Source organism: Bactrocera latifrons, unplaced genomic scaffold, assembly GCF_001853355.1.
Source record: "Bactrocera latifrons isolate USDA-ARS-PBARC rearing strain unplaced genomic scaffold, ASM185335v1 scaffold_2, whole genome shotgun sequence".
In the NCBI taxonomy this organism is placed as follows: Eukaryota; Metazoa; Arthropoda; class Insecta; order Diptera; family Tephritidae; genus Bactrocera; species Bactrocera latifrons.
This window is the reverse complement of record NW_017535518.1, coordinates 1,737,258-1,758,729: the sequence shown is the minus strand read 5'-3', so window position 1 is coordinate 1,758,729 and position 21,472 is coordinate 1,737,258. Positions and strand designations below refer to the sequence as shown.

General features: G+C 31.8%; 2 protein-coding genes across 2 annotated transcripts in view; one reads left to right on the top strand and one right to left on the bottom strand.

Annotated features, from left to right (window-relative positions):
* The window catches only part of LOC108967787, a 291,336-nt gene that overhangs the window by 60,192 nt on the left and 209,672 nt on the right, over window positions 1–21,472 (top strand). The gene's annotated exons all lie outside the window — the stretch shown is intronic.
* LOC108967929 overlaps window positions 1–21,472 on the bottom strand; it is a 107,940-nt gene that overhangs the window by 54,577 nt on the left and 31,891 nt on the right. The window contains exons 6-7 of the mRNA XM_018931630.1: window positions 15,982–16,128; window positions 15,373–15,502 (exon numbers count right to left, since the gene is read on the bottom strand). Coding sequence (XP_018787175.1) covers window positions 15,373–15,502; window positions 15,982–16,128 — 277 coding nt within the window. The remainder of the gene's footprint in view (window positions 1–15,372; window positions 15,503–15,981; window positions 16,129–21,472) is intronic.

Genomic DNA, 21,472 nt, shown 5'->3' with positions numbered 1-21,472 from the left:
ACTTATACTTATACTTATACTTATACTTATACTTATACTTATACTTATACTTATACTTATACTTATACTTATACTTATACTCATACTTATACTTAAACTTATACTTATACTTATACTTATACTTATATTTTTTACTACAAAGTATTAAGAACAGCCCTAATAGCGATAAGTTTCTACTCGAAGCATCACTAGCGTTCGAAAGGAATGCGTCGTTTTATTAGAATGACAGCCAGCAATGTAAAGGGAATTACAAACACGCATTGTTGGCGCGAATAAATACTTGTGTGTCTATTAAAAAAATGTGATAACGCCAATGGCGACAGTGGCGTACAAATAGGGAAAGCAGAATTATAAATATAAAATTTTGAATAATTTTTCGTAAAATCTAGCAAAGAATAAAGAAGACATACAAGTATGTGTCACTTGAAAGGAACTTATGGGGAGCGTAAGAATGTCAAACAAAGAAGTTAATATGTGTAACGAAGCATACCACTAGGCGCATATGTAAATGTATTGCTGCTGGACTTGAACTGATTTTGATTTAGCCGTTTTCACTGCTGCTGAGTGCCTGGCAGTGAAAGCCGCCAAAAACAGCCGCCAGCCACATGAGCGCTTGAAAGACACCACAAACATGCTCGCATAACTGTGTGATTGTATGTGTGTGACATTTTAACCCAAATTTTGACGCCAACAACTGCATTTGAAAGATGACAATGCCATCAGCGCAATTTGCGCAAGAGCTGCAACAACAATAACAAAATGAGATATAAAGAAAAAATGCGCTGCGAAATTCAGTTTGAATAAATAACTGTAAAAGCGGCAAAAGAAGCAGAAGCACATGTACGATTGTTGCTGTTGCTAAGATGTGGCAGTTAAAACGCTTTTTTCTTCGACTGCATGACAGCGGCAAGTGGCGTATATAGCTACTCTATATATGTACCCACACTCACAGCTCCCATATGCGCTCGCTTGAAGGGTTTTCGCAAAAAATATATATTTGTTGTATTTCTTTTACATTTTTGCCTGTCTTCCTCGCTTGTTGCTGCATTTTATTGCTACGCTGTGTACATTTCAATGCGTTTGCCGCAAATTTTTTAGCGCTTTCGGTTTTGCGTTGTCACTACACAACATGACACACGCCAACGCATGTTTTCCGCTTCCATGCATCCCTGCATTCCGCATTCAACGCAGTGACTGTTGACTCAACCGGCGCTGCTGTTGGTTGGCTGAAGCAGCGCGTGCGCGCATATTTTCGCGTAAATGCACTTGAAAAGCTGTCAGTTGCATGCAACATACATTGCTAATAATAACACTTGTAAACGCATGAAGAGCAGCAGTTTTTTCCCCCGTTGGCGGAACAGCAAAGAATTTCGGAGAACAATGCGCTGTCATGGAATTTTTATTTATACACAAACATATGTTAATATTTTGTACAGTTGTGTGGGATTCTGTTTTTTCTATGAAACACATAGTCATAAATGTTAAAAGCAAATAATTTGTGACACTTTGTTGTGTTTAGAAGTTGGAAAATCGTAACTTAATTTTAGTTTTTTTCGAGATAGGAATTAGTTTCTTTTTTCACATGGAATTCATTCCGCTCTTGAGATCTTGTAATATCAAAAACCAGTTGCGCCAATATACCAGGTTGTTCAATATGTTTCGTCGTTTGATAGGAAAATAGCAATTTTATGATTCAAACTACACTTTATTATTTAGTATAATCTCCCTGAATATTCATACACTTGCTCCAGCGATCCTCCAATAAGTGGATCCTATCTCTGAACTGAGAATCTAGAAGATATGCAAAATGCATTTAAAAAGCCGAAGGGCTCTTCTTATGATGAAAATTGCTTGCCACGCATATATTTTTTGAGTTCTGGGAACAAAGGGAAGTCGTTGGGGGCCAACTCTGTTGAATACGTTGGATGCTCAGGAATTCGAACTTTAATTCAAGTATTCGAATTGATTGTCAAAATGTTCTTGTGACACGATGTATTGTCCTGATGAAAAAGCACTTTTTTCTTCTGCAAACCGGGGTTTTTCACAAGTTTTCACCTTCATCTTGTCCAAAAGGTTGCAATAATATTCAGAGTTAATTTTTGTTACCACTTTGCAAATAATCTACAAACCGAATTTCTCTCGCATCCCAAAAAAACTGATGCCATAACCTTCCTGGCCGATTTCCGGACACGACCTCGTTTCGAAACTAAACAGCAGGTTCATACCACTCTTTAGCCTCCTTTTTTGCTTCAGATCATGGTGATAGACCCAAGAGTCATCAGTGTTGATGAATCGACGCACAAAATCCACTTTATCCCCTTTAAAACGCTCCAAATGTTAATGAGAAAGCTCACACTATCTAATGAGGTGTGTAGAATCCGTACTAAATCTCTCTCAGTCAATCGACGATTTTCCAAAACCAATAACCCTGTATTTTGGTTATGATTTTCCGTGCTAAATTTCTTCAATATATCCAGTCAAATGGAAAAGTTTTTCATATAAGCAATTAATTCCAATCATTGAGTTTTTATGATAGCTACAAACTCTATTGGCCCGATTTAAGAAACTCCTCCGGAGATAACATTGTTGCAATGATAAATTTCGTAAATATAGATTACAAAACAAAGGTTTCCATATAAGGTGACATTGTATTTATTTTGAAAATTCTTTATTTATTCTTCCAAATCAATTTCATCCCTTTCAAAGTAATCCCCACTAGATGTAGTACATTTTGCCAACGCATTTTACAATTTTCGAAACACTGGCTATAGTCACTTTCCGTAATGGCTATCAGTTCCGTCTTCGCTGCTGCTTGAATATCGTATAAAACCGGTTTCCCCGGAGCGGTCTTTTAAGCTTGGTGAACAGCCAGAAGTCGCACGGCGCCAGATCAGGTGAATACGGTGGTTGCGGAACGATATGGATTGAGTTTTTGTCGCCATGATCATTTAATGCAAATTTTTAGCTCAACAAATTTCGACATCGCACTTTTTGCAGCTTACAAAACGACACGTATCTCAAACACTAATGAATATTTTGACATGAAATTTGACATAAATGTGACTGACGGTACTATATACAAAAAAAAAAGAAATAGTTCTCCAAATATTTCGACGCGCAGTTTAAATTCAAATGTAACCTTAATTTTTGGGTCTCAGAAAATAGCAGTGAAATGCTAATTTTTTGATTTCATGCTCATGTGAGTAAACCCCTTTAACAATTGAAAATGTTTAGGAGCGCTTTCAACAAATTATCAAGATGCACACCTAATATAAAGAAAATTTTTTGTTAGTAGCACATTTATTTTTTTTGAATAGTCGTACTTAAAAATTCTTCTTCTTCTTTATTAGCGAAGACACTCGGTAATTATAAATTAAGTTTAGTAAATCAAATTCGGAATAACTAATTTGTAAAGACTTTGATTTATGGTATCTAGAGAAGCTATTGGGATTGTCTCAGTATGAAATTTTGAAAATATTTCGGTGGGTCACACTGAGACGATCCCTTAAAAATGTACTTCCCATAATCCAGTGGCGTAGCTACAAGTTCGGGCGAACGGGCACAAGGATGTTCTGCCGCCCCCCTTCATCCACCTACCTACAAGTTTCATACAAAATATCATCGATATTAAGTATATAAAATTTAGGAACTAAAAGCCACGCAAATTTTGAAGTTCCAAAATTCACGCAATACGGTTTTTGAAGAAATTGATAGTAAATTTACAAATCATCTTATTAAAAGCCATAGAAAAAACCCATTTTCGACCTATATCTTGTACACTTTTGACACAATTTGCAGGCATTTTTGCCCGATTTACAGTTTTTATATACCATTTTGGAGAAGTTTGGAGAAATAAAAGTATTTGTTCCCAGCATCTTTAAGCTCTGTCACAATTTTTCAGAAAGATATAAGCCAAAAGATATCAGACAAATTCAATGACTGAAGAGTATTCGAGTAAAAATCTTTTATAATAAATTTTTTAAAAAAATTGTTGAAGTATTTTTCGGAATATTAAAAAACAGCGAAAATCGTTTTGCCGCCCCCAAGATGTTGCGACCGGGGCAACGGCTCCCTTTTCATATCAAAAAAATCCCTGCTCTCTCTCTTTTCTATATCATCACTATATGCTCAGCCTTTATCAGTTGCTTATGAGATTACCTTGATTTCGACCAGTTACTCTGCCTTTTTCCCGTCGATTTAATCACATTTCACTTAAAAGCATTGGATTGAAGCAATTCAGAATACTGTTTCTCAGTCTTTCAAACTCACTTCAATCATCAATATTTTAAAGGGACTATATTTAAAGGTACTTTCCACATAATGTGTACTTGTGCTCCCCATAACGAATATACTATCTGCTTCTCCCACATTTTGGCCATATGCCTTTTACTTTTGCCAATAAAACTTTAATTTTTCTGCTTAAAAGGCTTTGTAGCCCTCGAAATGTGCTTTTGCTATTCTTACTGTTTCCAGCTTTCATGAATGCCTTTGCGTCACATTAAAAATCTTCCCATCTAAGCAATAAATGTGTGTCAACAGACTGCAACGATAAGCTCCCCTAACAGTTGGCGAGCGCAGAGGTATTTTCGCCCCTGCTACCGCCGCCGTAGCGGTGAAGGACGGTTGGCTAAGTTAAGGCAAAGGCATTTCCTTCACTTTATTACTGCTTTCGCAATTTACAGTTTCTACTTTCCAGTGCGTCAAGTACATTTCCGACTTCATTTACTTTCACTTAATTTTTGCGACTAACTACTTATTTACGACTTGTGGTTGCCTGTGCGCTGTGTATGTGCCGCACACCTTTGGGGAGTGTTGATATTTATATACGAGCGTTTACCTCCCACTACTCACACGCTCAGCTAGGTAAATGAATGAGCGAAGTTGGAGCAGCAGCGATGGCAGCGCCATCTGCTTAGTTATTACAGCATTAGCCCGACTGATTTCAAGCGACAACTTGCTGATTTTGCATAAATGCAGAAAAGCAAAATGTGCCAGCGAAGGACCAGGACGTGCCAACTGACGAAGTAGTGCATTGTGTGTGTATGTGTAGGTAATATACAGTATCTCGCAAAGTGTTGTACAAACAGCTGTTGCAGTGTTGATTTGTGGATCTTTTATATAAGACGCACCTTAATATATATCCATCAATGTCCTTCTCTCAGCTGACAGCTGCTTTCATTAGCTACTTTACTTTCTTCTGTTTCTTTACACCTCGTTTTAGTTGTTGTTGTTTCTTAATTAGCTACATACCCCACTGAGCTGAGCGCAACTTGATGGAAGGCGTTAAGCTTGCTGTATTTTATAATATTAATAAAAGTAGTTATAAATGCTAATGAGCGTAAGGATTCTGAGGTAATCGTAGGCAAATAATAAGCAAAGTGTAAAATGTGACAATGAAACCAAGCATGAAAGTGGTCTTACGAGCAATTTTCTGCAAGATAAACAAAGCTGTGATTAACTAACTGTTTAATAAGGGTTTGTCGGAGATGTCATCGAAGTTTTTGAGTAACAGCGTAAGGAAGTGTGAGAAGGAGAAGTTGTTTGATATGATTTGTATGATAAAAGAAAAAATGTTGTAAAATATCTCAGTTTTTCATATTTTATTAGTATTATTAGTTTAGCCATATAATTCTTAAAATTATTCATCGATATTGTGTACTACGTAGGCAATAGCAAAAGAAAGCGTACCATTTTCTTTGAAGCTTGGATGAAAGTGAAAGTTTTGTTTGCACTGAAGTACATTGCTGCCTTTTAAATGGCCGACTAGCTTTCTTTTAAAGTGTTTAAGCTTGACTTCTAGTTGTAAAGTATTATTTGGATTCTAAAATCAAAAGCCGGTCTACAGTTAGTTATGCCTTCCCTTAACTAGAAGACGCACACCTAATACATATGTATATGAAAATTCAGGTCTAAGATTTATTTTGTGTTTAGTTTTAGCAAGAAAATTCTTATACTGGCTATGTCAGTTCCTTTTTACTATACCAATATCCTAAAAGTATACTAAGCTTAACATGTAATATGTATAAAATCATTCAAAAAGTGGCCTATAATTAGGTATGCGTTCGCTTAATTAACGAAGGCACACATCCAATACCAAGAAGGTAATGAATTTTAAGTTCTCCTCCGATTGTATAGATTTCTTAATGCAAACTAATGTTGAGATAAAAAAATAAAAATAAAAACGAATCGGCTTGGTCTGTGCGCGCATTTTAATGAACCAACCAGAGCCAAATTTGATCAGAAAGTATAGTAAGTTAATTGTTTTCAACCAAGAAAACAATAATTTAGTAAGATTTATAAGGATTGAGCTTTAAGATTTTTTTTTTTTTTTTTTTTTTTTTTGTGGTAATAAAGTTTCTACACCTATTTAACTTGGCATCACGTGTCGTCAAATCATAAATTTTACACACTTTATGAGACTGTGTGAAACCCTGAAAATTTAAATTTGTTTACATGACAAATATAATAAAAGTATGCTACTTTTTACTTCTAGTATTATATGTATAATATCTTTCAAAGTTTAGTCTAAAATCAGGGTCTTCTAAAATAATATTCGAAGTCGTACACTTATAGTAAATTACTTTTTTAAACCAAGATATTCCTAAGTGTTCTCAAATTTCTTATTTTCCCAATATTTCTTCGAATGTAAGCAGTTCCTTAATTGTAGGAAATAAATACCATAAAATAATTCAAGCAAAATTATCAAACATAATACTTGATTTCTTGTGCGAAATGTTTAAAAATGCAACTATAGAAACTGCAATACGTTCCTGAATCGGTATATCATATCCACTTCTAACAAGTACCTTTAAATCTAGTCCCTTTAATATATCGCTCCAGTGAAGTGCTCTGAATCGAAGTGTGATTGAATTGACCGGAAAAAGGCGCAAATGGTAGCCGAGAGCAACTAATAAAGGCTGAGCATATAGTGAACTGATAAAAAGAGTATATACAAAAGAGACAGAGCAAAAAATGTTTATACCCTGAACAGGGTATATTACGTTTGTCACGAAGTTTTTAACACCCGGAAAGAAGCGTCGGAATCAAGCTCATAAAGTATAAATATAAATGATCAGTACGTTGAGCTGAGTCGATTTAGCCATGTCCGTCTGTCAGTCTGTATATATACGAACTAGTCCCTGTAAACGTCATTAGCTCTTCAAGAATCGGCTCATTTGTCGGCACTGCCGATATCGGACCACTATAATATATAGTTGCCATAAAAACTGAACGATCGGAGTCAAGTTCTTGTATGGAAAACTTTCACATTTGCCAATTCATCATCACATAATTGGGCACGGGTTATTTTCTAAGAATGTTATTTTCTGTCAATGTTATCTCCGAAGAAATTGTTCAGATCCGTTAATTATAGCATACTCGTATAGTTGCCATACAAGCTGCATGACGATATATCTTCTCGAAATTTGGTATAAATTATTGCTAATTGAAATAATGGAATATCGAAAGAAATTGTTCAGATCGGCTTACTATAGTATATAGCTGTCATACCGAACGATCAAAATCAAGTGCTTGTATGGAAAACTTTCGTATTTGACGTGGTATCTTTACAAAATTTGACATGAAATACTGCTGAAGTAATAACATAATCTTCGAAAAATTTGTTCCGATCGGAATACTACAGCATATAGCTGCCATAAAAATTGGACACATAGTTGCTAAAATAAATGCACCTATGAAGGGTATATTAGCATCGGTGCAGCCGAAGTTAATGTTTTTTCTAGTTTTATGTGAAATTATCTAGCAGACAATTTTCCGTTTAGCTCCGCTTGTGTTAATCTGACTGACAGTTTCTTCAAAATCCACAAGAAGCCTGAGGTTCTTGTATTCATTTCTCATTCAATTGCCCAAAAATCAAAGAGCGTGAAGAAATTGCATCATTCTTGTGATATATGACATTTTTTTTTTTTAATTTTGGTCCTTTTCTTGGTCATAGTTTTTGCAACAAGAATTTTTAAAATAAATCATCAATATAATAAATAATTTAATTGATGTGTTTGTTAGGCAATTCTCAAAGAAGAATATGTACAAAATGGTGGACTTATGATCTTAACTTATAACTTCTGTTAAATTTTATCTAGCAATTTCAATGCTTTCTTTAAAATTACTGATAATTTTTCTTAGTTTAATGGTCACTAGTATAAACTGAATTATAACATGAACCTACAATTTTTATTTTTTAAATCTTCAATGCACTCCTCATATATTGTAGTACTACAAATTAGTACTCTTCAAAGACATAAGTGAATCTATTTTTTACCCTCCAGCGAATCCCAATAAATATCATAATTAACCCATTTACTTATAACTTCTTAAATAGCTCAACTTATAAGCACTGTCTGATTAACTTTCACTCTTTTTATACTGAAAGCTTATGTACTTTTGAGTGGTCAACAGCTGCAGCTCAGTCGGTGTAACGCCAAGATAAACAGCACACTTAACACCATTTACAGAGAATCAAACATAAATCCGCGTATAAATTAAAATTATATATTATACTTGTAAATAAATATGTTAAATGTAAAAATAAATGCTTTAATTGTGGCATGGTCGACGGTAGTTACGAGTTTGTTAACCATTTTATGAGTTACCTGGTAAATTTAGCGGAAATTGTAAACCCTATAAAGAGCTTAAAAACTTCAATATTTCATAAACACAATCAGCTGAATCGGCATCCCTGAAAATTTCGGAATTCTTAAAGTAGTCTAGATATTTTAAACTTAAAAATTTACAATTTTTGAGATTAATAATTTTTCGTAAACTTTCGGTAGTTAGATAATACTCCAAAAATCTTAAATTTAGAATATTAAAAAAATATTTAATTTAGTAACCTACTGGATCAAGAATTGCTTAGAAATTTTCTAGTATTTTGTCTTTAAAAATTAGCATTATAATATTTTAAATCTTTGCAAAAATATACACCGAAAATTTGAGGATTTTAATAGAAATCTAGAAATTTTAAATTAAAAAAAAAAAATTCAATAGTTTCAGAAATTATAGTCTTTTAAGACTTGATAACTTTCGGGATTCCGAAAATTATCTAATTCTTTTTTAAATTTTGATTTTAATTTTAGAATTTATACCTACCGGAAAATTATATAAATTATACATATCGGGAAATTTCGAGATTTTTACAATTTTTTTCTAGCAGTTTTAAATTTTTAAAATTATAATCTTTTAAGACTTGCTAACTATCGGGATCCCGAGAATTTTCGTGATTTTTTTAATATCTTGCTTTTAGGATATATACTTTATAATCTTTTGAGGCTTTCTAACTTTCGGGATGCCGGAAATTTTCGGGATTTTTGTAACAGTCTATTAGTTTTCAATTTCAAACATTATAAATTTTTTAGGGATAAGCACTTTTACATCCCCGAAATTTGTGGGATTTTCAGAATATTGGAGATCTAATGACTCCACAAATTTACGTATAATCTTTTGAAATTTAATAACCTACGGGATCTCGGAAATTTTCAGGATCTTCCGAATATTATAAATACTTTGAATTTCAGACATCAAGTTTTATAATAACAGAAATTACAAATTTGGGACCCCGAGAAGTTGCTGAGACTTGATGACTATCGGGATCCAGAAAAATATCTGGATTTTCATAATGGTCAAAAGGTTTTATTCTTAGGATTTTCAGAATATTTTAGTCTATTATATATATACCATATAAACTTTTAAAGCTCAAAAGCCTTTTAAATCCCGAAAATTTTCGTGACTTTCAGCATAATCTAAAAATTTTTAATATCAGAAAATTTTTCAATTCCAAAAATTATAATCTTTTAATACTTATTAGTAATACAAATTTCGGGATACTGAAAATTTGCTTTCCGTAAATAAAAAGGAAAAAAAATTATATTACTTTTTGTTGCTATTCGAAAATTTATATAAACGAAATATCAAGGGCTAACATCAACCGCAGTTTTAAATTTAAAAATAAAAGTAGTACTTCTAGTACTATATAATTTTATCCGAAATTCATATTTCGTACTACAAACTTCAATGATTTAAGTAAACAATTTCTTAAACTCTTGCACGCTTTGTCAGAATTCATTTTAAATTATGTGTGCACTCACTTATGTACTTTACTATACAGTTATGTTGCACCTATCAATGAGTGTGAGTCCCGTGCGGTCAAAAGTTCAAGCAAATTATCGTGAGCCAAAGCGTGTGTGCCTTCAATGCGGCAAAGTAAATTACACATTTTTAATTGGAGTGTACATACCTGGCTGTCTGCCACTCGACGTGCTCCAAATTAAAGCAATGTAACTTCATACACTCGCATATTCTACACTTCCTCTTTGCTGAATTCCTCACTTTCGTTTTACTCTGCATCGCTGGGCAGCGCAATATAGCTTTCGCTTTGCCGCTATGCTTAAACTATTACTCCAGCCTATTCACAACACACTAATACATTTTTTAGCATATGCTTGTAAGTAATTCAACTTCTCTTTTTACTCGCATTTATTCACACTCTCAATCTACTCCAGTTACTTGCGCTGCTGATGAAGTGCTTGGCTTGTACTTATCACGAAGCGGTGACTTTGCGCGCTGAACCACGCTGCAACTTCATTTGCAACCTACTTGTTAAGACTTGAGGCATGCCACATACAAACACACATATACTTAAGTGTGTGTGACTGTGTGGGGAAGAAAGTTGTGGCGGTGGGCAGACATGTGCTGCATAAAAGTAATGAATAGATTTACTGCTGTATGTAGCACCTAACGGTAATGCTTTCTTACTTGCACATTCAATGCAATTCAATGCACGTCTGCTGTGCACACACACACACACACATACACACCAATGCATTTACAATGTTCTTCGTTTGCGTGGCTTTGCAAGGCTTTCAATGCAAATAGATGTGATTGCATTCAGTTTATTTTTCAAAGGTGTTCTGCTGCTTTATATATTTTTAATATTCCACTTTCATTTTACTCGCACGTTTTGTTTTTGCCTGTATTTTTTAAATTTTCCTTTGAATAAAGATATGTGTGTGTGTGTGTGATCCAGACATGGTCTGCTCTCAGTCAATAAGCTTAGAATATAAAGACTGAAAAATAGCTTAATTCAAGACATATTTTCAATAATTTTTTTCTCAGGAATGAAACACATATACATACACTATGTATAGTACATATGAATGTGAAGAAATTGTTGGTAGCTATTTGGTAGATTTGGTGTTATTAACTCTTAGCATTATTTAAATAAAAAAGTGATGGCAGAAAACTCAAGTTTGTAAAACTTTAATATTCAGGACTTTTTCGAGATCCCGTTCAAGTTTCGGGATCCCGAAAAATTTTATAACAATTTTAGTAAAATAATTTTTCAAAGTTTAAAGCCAAGTTTTAAGAAAAAAATTTTAAAATACTGAAAACTTCAAACAAGATGTCGGGATCTCGAAAAGTTTCAATTCACACCCTTCATCTAAGCCAAATTTTAAGTTAAATTGTGGTCAAAAGTATATAACTTCCAACAGTATTTAAAAAACGAAAAAACAATGTATCAAAGTTTAGGAAATAAGTTAAAAATCCCAAAAAATTCGGGAGCCAGAAATCTGTTGATCCACACTTTTCATCTAAGCCAAATTTATGCAAATTCGTGTTCAAAAACTTATAACCACAAAAAGTTTTTAAAAAAAAATTCTGGATATTCTGTATTAACAATTTTAAATTGGAAATACATATAAAATTCTTTGACTAAATAGTTCAAAATTTCGGGCAGAAAGTTTACAAAAGTGTACGCTTTCACTATAGACTATTAAAAAAAATTTTCTATAACAACTTTAAAAAGTCGGAATGTTTTACAAAACAGAAACTATTCGGGATCCCGCTTAAAGGAAACTTTAATCTAACTGTTAGATAAAATCAAAGTTATAAGCTATTTTGAAATCCCGAAAATTCATCATTAAATTTCGGGATCCCGAAAATTGCAAAACTAAGCTAAACCCGCTACTTTTATCGATTTTTCTTAAATTAGTTTCTATAATAACTACGCTAAGTAGTAGTATTCTAGAAATAGTCTTTAATTTCAAGAGAAATTTATATTTTTAAAAACCCTTCGGGAATTCTGAAAAAAACGAAAAGTAAAAAAAGCAAGATTGAAAATTTGCGTTTCCATATTTTGATGATAATTAAATCATATCATTAGAGGTATTTTAAGCCTGCTTTTTCAATTTTCTGGACTATGTATTTTGAAGAGATCGATTCCTTTCGTTTTTATTGATTTTTATTAAATGATAATGTAAGCATTTTCATAATAAGATAAACAAATAGTATAATTAGATAATAAAATTATATAACTCTACTTTTTTTTTTAGAAAATGTTTATCTATCACATTGATTTTTTAAATAATCTCAAAAACTCGAAAAGGCGTGCTTTACTCCGAAACTGCGTAATTTTTATACTCCTTCAAAAACAATGTTTATTTATTTTACTACTTTTATGAAATGAGATTCTAAACCATCCAATATAAAAAAATTTTATTTATTTTTTTGATGTAATCTTAAAATCCCAAAATTTTCCGAGATCCCCACAGTCATCGTCAAAATATCAAAATTTATGAAACTTAAAATCTCTGGATTTCTACTATATATTTTAAAAATCCCGAAACTTTCCGGGATCCTGAAAGTTATCTAGTTTCAAAATATCATAATTTCTGAAACTCAAATTTTTTGTATTACTGATATACATTTTAAAAATACCGAGCTTGAACAATATTATAAAAGCCCCGATTTTTTTTTTGGGATCAAGTGTAGAGAAATTTTAATTTTTGAGATTTAAGATTTATGGAATATTAAGAGAATTCCGATTTTTTTTTTTTAATATGTATGTACATATATTAGATGTTTTTAAATAATGTTTTAATTATTCTCTAGTGAAACGTTTTAAGGTCTTTATGAATTTCTTAAAAATTTACTAGACAACTTAAAAATGCTATCGAGAAGTAGCAGTTGTACAATTTTTCATCAATAAAATTGAACATTTTGGTGCTTCTTTTTTAAAATATTGATAAATCCACAGTCACATAAACATTTTTAAATTAAATTTTAGGTATTTCTTCTTTTTAACAGATTTGTATGTTTTATTTACTACAAATGACTTAGTATGCATATGTGCATATTTTTTATATGTGTCATTTGCATTTTATTTACTCTTTCGCATATCAATTCTATATTATTTGCGCCAATAATTTTTCCAAGCTTTTTGTTATTAATGAATTCTGAAAATATGCCGTTTGGCTTGGTCGCCTGTTGATGGTAATGTCGATAGTTGGCTGTTGCCAACAATTTAGCCACATTTGAATACTATGTATGCCACAAAACATGCACATGCAAATTTTTGTTTACACTTCCATTTTAGTTTACGAATTCATGCATATTTCCGCTGCTCTTATGTTTATCTATTTTTACATATGTACATCACTGCCACTACTGGTGCTGTCACTATGCCTGCTATGAAACCATATTGGCCTCACTTGTAAATATCCCATTAAGTATTTATGGTTTTATGTTTGCGTAAACAAAGCTACAAAGGAAATGGATTTCACTATTTTCACTAATACTTGTTTTATTTGCTCTCAACTCGTGACTTTGCTGCGAGAAATACGTAAGTAATAAATAATATTAAATTCTATGCAAAAAAAAAAAAAACGAACAAAAAAAATGTATATATAAAAGTACCAAAAATTGCACTTAAAATTGATAAAAAAAAAATATTATTGTAGTTATGTCAATGTCCATATGTACATACATATGTACATACATATGTGCGTGTATTTAGTAATGAAAACTGCAAACACAGATTATTTTGTAAAAAAAATGCTTTATAAATAATTACGCATATTAGTCAAATTTTATTTTCAATAAGTCCGTTTTCGGGAAGGCGGCTAATTTTCGGGATTCCGAAATATTGTTAATAATTATGAACATTAATCAAAGTGTATTTATAATTCTCAATACAAATTTTGCAATTTCGGGATCCGAAAAATTTTCGCGATTGGAAATTAGTCTCGAAATTTTAAACTACTAAATACTTTTGAGCCTATATATTTTAGTTTTCTCTTTTAAATAAGGCTGCTAAATTTGGGGATTTCATAAATGATTCCGAAATATTAAATTCTTTTAGAAAAAACAAAAGTAAATTGTATAATTGAAGATAAAAACGCCGTTGATTTTTATTGAGTGTAATAATTCTGGTATTCCCGAAAATTTCCGTAGTTTAAAAAATTATTCCGAAATTCCAAATTCTTTTACTGTAAAAATAAACTCTTATAGTAATATATAAGATAAGTAAAAACGTTTCATTGTATGTAGTAATTTTCGTAATTTTTAGTTTTCGGTATACTTGATTACCGTGATTCTCAAGTTTCGGGATTTTCGAGAGATCCATTAAAATGAATTTTTTCATATTTTGATTATTTTATTATTTGATTGTAGCGATGTAAAGCACTTAAAGTTGTACGCCACGGCGTATGAGCAACATTCGCCATTGCCGTCTTCTATTTGCCATTTCCGTGAAGGAAATTACATATTAATATTTGCTAAATCATACTTTTTTTTTGCCATTTTTCAAGAGAATTCTAAATATTAATTTAAGAATTGAAAAAAAATACCATCTTGTTACGAAAATTTTGTACTTTAAGAAACATGCGATATAGTTCGTATTGTGTATACGTTTTTGAAAAAATATTATCTAGTTATTGAACGAAGGATTTTTTCTTGTTTCATTACAACTTATTTTTCTGACCAAAAAATGTCGAAAATTTTACCAAAAATGAGATTTTATATTCAAAGTCCGGGAAAAGAAGGATAATTTTAATAATTTTTTACTTTCTACATTCAAAAACGAGATTTAAATATGTAATAACAGAATATGCTTAGTTTTTTAATTTTATATGAACCAATAATAACTTATGCTGTAGACGGTGAGAGCACCTTGTTGAGAGACACCCAGGGAAATGCGGTATGATCGGCGGAATTTTCAACATTTTTGTATCGACATTTCAGGAGATATTGGTCGACTATATACCTTTGATATAACATATTATATTTATCAAATATATGATTGCTTGTATTAAAAAAAAATCGTAAAAATACCTTTTTTTTTGTACCTCTGAAACCCACCTAACCCCTTAGGTTAAAAATTCTGCCTTAGAGGAATAACTTTTCTGGCTTTACTTTTCATTTATGATGGATTGATTTGAACTCTTAAATTCGATACTAAATAGTATGATATATGTATAAAAAAGTTATAGACACTGTTTTTTGTTTTTATTATTCTGGAAGACCATCACAGTCAATACAAAAGCATTGAAAACATTTTGTTAAAAATTGTCGTCTACTCACAACTAATTGTCGATCCGAAATGATCGTACCAAAAGTAATCGCCATTACCGGTCCCATGAGTGGTGAAACCAACATAGCAGCGACAATATTTGTTGCACTATTCTCAATCAAACCCAAGGCCGCCAGAGAGCTGTGTATATAAATGAAGAATAGTCCATTGTTATCAGTTCCACAAAAGTACTTAAACAAAAATAAAATAAAGTCTATAAATACCTGTATATAAATAACTAACTACTTATAACGAGTAAAAAATAAACAACAAAACTATATTTTCTACCTAAAACCACAATAACTATAGACCAGCTTATTTTTAGCTACGAAGCAATTAAATATTGAATAGTCACGAAGACAAAAGTGAAACATTGCACTTTCACGTCTACTCGCCAACATCCATGAACTCAATAGGGCACTATTGTGCTCAAATTTCACTGTTTCGCATCGCCCACTCTTTACCAGACTTTGTTGGAATTTGTGGTCCTAAGCTCTTCCAGCATTGAACAAATCCCTAATGTAACATTTGTGTTTTTAGTTCATTTTATTTTGTGCCACTTTTCGCCTTTATCTTCTTACATCATTTACTTGCTATTGATTGCTTTTGTCCATACTCACTCGGCGGTCACAATCAAGAGCAGATAATCGAACGACAAGGAGCCACCAGAACGCACACCGTCGACCACTTGTTTCACGGTTAGTTTCGATTTAATTGATTCAACAAAGGCATTCCATTTAGATAGTTCTTCGGCGGTGGGATCCTCGCTGTGCAGTTGGTGAGGTGTAGGTAGAGAAATTAGAGAGAAAAGAAAGTGAAAAAAACATTGTATGTATAGTAAAATGTACAGTAAATAGGTTGAGTACAGGGAATAAAGTGCAATTAGTATAATTGAAGCTAAATATTTGCGGTCTTTAATTGTCTACTCACCTAAAACTTTCTTTTTATTTAAAAAACTTGCTTCAACGTGTACAGTACGGTGTATTTCACAAATACATAAAATGTGGAGTTAAAATTTCTGCTTTGGTAAACTCTTCATTTAAGGATTGCATTAATTTTTCTCAAGCACAAAAAAATTAGGGTTTAAATGGAGTTAAATTTCTAATATAAATGAGTATTTTTGAGTACTGTTAGTGTTCTTGGGTACAAAAATAAAACACAAAAAAATGAGTTAAACTAAACTCCATTTGATTCAGTAGTGTTGCCTGAATAAATTTCAATTTTAAATTAATTAGCCAATAAAATGTCTTTGTATTAGTAGTGTTTCCTGCCTTAATGCCAAATAATCAAAAAACCCGACTTTAACTCATTGTGGATGGGTCTTAAACATATTCAACCAAAAATTAGTATGTAACTGAAGTTAAATTTATTATAACTTAAACAAGTGATGTTAATAAAAAAGACTATAAACTCGAGTTTACCACAGAAAGTGAAAGTGAGTCAAATTTGTGTTTGGCATATTGGTAAATAGTGTTAATTGCTTTGCTACCAAAATAGTCTATAAGCTCGCGATGAAGGCCCAAAATAAGTGTTTCATAAACAATATAAATCCAAAGTTGTATTATCAACTGTTGTAGACAAGAATTTTCAACGCACTATTATAGTTCCGAGTTTAAACATTCTCCACTTTCTGTTATAGTTCTGAGTTCAAGGGTTCTCAACTCACTGTTATAATTCTGAGCTTACAACATTTTTTAAATACTTGATTGCATTTGGAAAGCTATCAAAGTCAAATTAAAATCCTAGAATACCTACTAAACGCAAATGTTTTTCTATCTATTTTATATATTTGCCATTTTGTGTTACAAAGTACGCAGTAAAGTGATCCAAAACTCTCTCTCCGGTGCATTATGATTTTTTCTCCTTCTTCTAAAAAATATTTCAATATTTCAAAATTTTATATATTGAATGACTATTTTTTTGTAATTTTGCTACTTTAGTCTTTACAGCAAAGTCAGTATATACTAAAAGATAGTTTCATTTCAACAACTTCCTGCAATCCTTTTAACACTCTTAGTTGACCTATGTACAAAAAAAAAACTGATCAGCATAAGTAATCGCAGCAACTCAGCACCTTCTAATGTTGGACAGCAATAACAAATTCAATGCATATTCATTAGACTAATTAAAAACCGCTGGCTTTACACTTTACGCATACAATACTAATAGTCAAGTAAAATAGAGGAAGGTAGTGTTACCAATTACACGGATCAAGAGAACATTTACAGTAGGAATTTCTAATGGAAAGCAACCGCAGCATTAGAAGAAATGGCAAGGATAGGATACAGGATAGGCGGAAATAAATATATATTTAGAGAATCAATACTATATGGTATGTTGGGTGAAGAATTTGCTTGCTTCAAGTACTTTTTAATCTTTTTTGCTCTTGGTAAAAGAGTTAAAATTTAAAGTCGTTGCTTTAATGTGGCTGTTTTAGGTGTTATAAGAAGAGGTATATCTACTTGTGGATTTAAGCTTTAATTTTTAATTTTAATTTATTATAATATAATTTTAGTTTTCGCGAATTTAAAGGTGAAGGAAATACGATATTATAGGAACCACTCATATTGAAACAAAATTAGAGTTTTGGTTATAAAATAGTAATGTATCGGTTATATATTGGTTATATTTGACAGCGGAAGCTGAACATTTTATACTGCATATAAATATGTAATATGATGTAGTGAATCTTAAGCAATAATATCAATTTTTTGATTATATGTTATTTTGTATTTTAAGTGACTTTAAGTAGACATATGTAGAAATATTTTCCGAAAACTTGAACTTGATGCGGCAAATAGTTTCGGTGATATGAACGTATTTTTGTTTTATAATTTAGTATAATCGGCTCCCAAGACATTTTTTTTTTCGAAACGTGGTTTTCATAGTCGATATAGAAATTATCTTCGAAATAACTGGAGTGATGAACCTTAAATTTTCATACGACTTTCTCAAATATATTTGGCGGTATTGAAAGAGAGAATAAATTAATATTAGTTGAATTTTTTAAGCTTCTTTGGAATTTTAAATATTTTCACAAATATCTACTTTTTTTTTGAAAGCCGCAATCGGTCAAAAAAATCACAAACAACAAAATTAATAAACTTTGGATCGTCAACTACATTCATATTCGCTAATAATATTTTGTGGAGGTTTTGAATTTGAGATACTTTTAAACAGTAAAATCTTCCCCACGGTCAGACTCCTATTTTCGAAGTCCTCCTGAAAATCGGCAGCGAAATCAAGGGAATCCTAAATTTTTCAAAATGAATCACAAGCTATTAGAGCTAATAAAATTCTCTACATGTAAATAATATTTTTTTTATGTAATAAAACGAGTCTTCAAAACAAAAAACACAAAAATCCAAACCAAAAAGTGGATACGAGTATAACCCCTTAATTTTTTATTCTTTATTGAGGAGTCAACAGCCACAAAATGCACAAGTACATAGAAATTATGTCCGTTAATCCTTTAAAATTGGTTTTTAGTAAAAATCTTTTTAAAAATTGTGAAAAACTTTCATCAAATTTCATCAAAACCTCTTCCAATTTAATGCCGCGGCGTATGAGTAACATTATGATGTTTCTAACAGCTTTTGCATTATCATGTTATGATAAAGTTGAAGGAAGTATGTGAAAACATATATTTAAGTGTAATTAGGCACTATACTTTTATTTTCATCAAGAAATCCAATCCAATTGCTTGGAAGTCATGGCGTATGAGTAACATTATGATGTAGCATATTTCATGTTATCATGTTATGATAAAGGTGAAGGCAGTTTGTTCAAACTTATATGTACGAATACTTATATGGACTAAATGAAGAAAAAAATCAGGCATCTAGCAAAACATTTCTTATTGGACGTCATGGCGTATGAGTAACATCTTACTTCTGATGTTTTAATTGCATACTATTTTATGACCAGGCATAAGTAAAGGGAGAATATACGCTAAATTTTATTTGAATGTATTTTTGCTTCACAATGAGAAAATAATCCCAATTATACTATACTTCTTTTGTTTCTCCAGAAAATTCTCTAAATTTGGTGAATTGATAACTATACATACAAAAAATTGATTTTTGTTTTTTTTTTTTATTTTGCTTTATTTACAAAACGCACAGTTCGAAAGTAATCCAAAATCTTCACATTATCTCTATGTAATGATAATTTTACATTCACAATACACACTTAAGCAATTTTGAATACTCATATTTGCAACTACAATGATTCATTAATTTTATGCCGAGAACCGAACCACCAATTAGATCCACTAAGCCGATAGTACGAAAATCAAAGAGAAATCAAATGTGCACACAAATATTACATTTTCTTTTTTTCAATCACTTAAGGAACATCTTCACTCCAAAATCTCCTAGCGCCTAAGCGTTTGCAATTGCTTTCCAGATTTAAGGCTACTAACCGCACATATACTACTTGCTAGGTGCAAGTGTGCAACTGTGGTGCAAAGTGCAAAATCAGCACTGATTATATTTCTATGACTGGCAAGCTTGATTGCCTTTATAGCCGCTTCGACCGGAGTCGTAAATTTTTTACAAGCGTTGCCTGCATTTAACACAACGGCAAACACTTGCAGTTTGTGTGTCATAACTAACTAACGCGAAGATGCGCTGACATTCAACAAGTAAAATGAGTATGGCAGGTGTTTTATGACGCCACAGTGGTGTGCACCAACTGCTGTCCGGAGAGCTCTTCTATGTTAATATTTTTTTCAGCGCAATTGCGGTTAACGTATCTTCATGTATTTATAAAAATATTTAGATTATGATATGAGTCTGTTTGTTAGTGAAATATATATTATTATTATTTTATAATTGTTAGTATATTATATGTATATTGTTGGTATATTACATACAGACACCTTTTGCTTAGTGACTTTGTTGCGCGACAATAGCAATTGCCATCAAGTCACCTGCTTGGTGGCATTGCTGTGTATTTTATGACTTGAACTGAAACGATGAATTTAACTCGGTTATATTGGGGGTAATTAAATGTTAACCCGCTAAAAGCCAGCAGTTGTTTTTGAGCTTGCCAGAGGAGTGTACAACACGATGGCGGATCCTGTCATACAAATGTATTTACCTTGATAAATATATATGTCCTTACGAAGTACTATATTCATACAGAAAACCATTTTAGTCACTTGTAGCTGTTATATGTACCACGTTACTACCAGAACTAATATAAATAAATTCAAAAAATATTTAAAAAAACGATTTTCTAACGTCTTGTATGTGATCAATTTTGACCAAGACTGTTCATAAATCAAATAACTCAATCACTATTGCTTCTCATATAAACTTTAATTAATTTTACATCATATAAACTGAAAATTACCATCTTATCAAAATTGAACCGGACTGGCCTAAAAAAACGTAGATTTTAACATATTTTAAGACAAATCATTATAATCCCCTCGAGTTTATAATGCGGATATTTTCTTGAAATTTGGCATGGTTTCTTGTCCTTAAGAACAATGCAATTTTCTATCGGACTGCTATAGTATATATCTGTCATACAAACACACGTTACTTTCGGAATATTTTGTATTTATCAAGCGTATTATAGCTTCACTGCCACCGAAGTTAAGGATTTTTTCTTTATCTTTTTTGATTTTGGCTCATTTTTAGATAGTTAAACGGCTTCGACTTCATACTTATAAACTCACATATCGCCAACAATAATGATACGTTTTATGAATCTGGAGTCATCAGTTACCTTGGCGCATCTCTTTTGCCACATCTACTCTTCGTCGTTTTTGCAAAATATTGAGTTATTTTCGTACGAGTATAGCATTGACATGGTTTCTATCAAAAACATTAACCAACCAATGTGTGTTGAATCAATCCATAGGTGATGCTGAGATCCTGATATCTATCTGAGGCCACACAAAGTATTTTGTTGATAAAGAATACTCTTTAAAGTGTGATAAAGTTTTATTTTCGACTCGGTATGTTTTTGGAGTTTAAGTCCAGGTTAAATTTGACTGTATTTCGATTTGGCATCCTATAAATCAGTTTGGTTTGTGTTTACAGTTTAAGTCCGGGTCAAATTTGATCAGACAGTATTTTGATTTGGCATCCTAAAAAT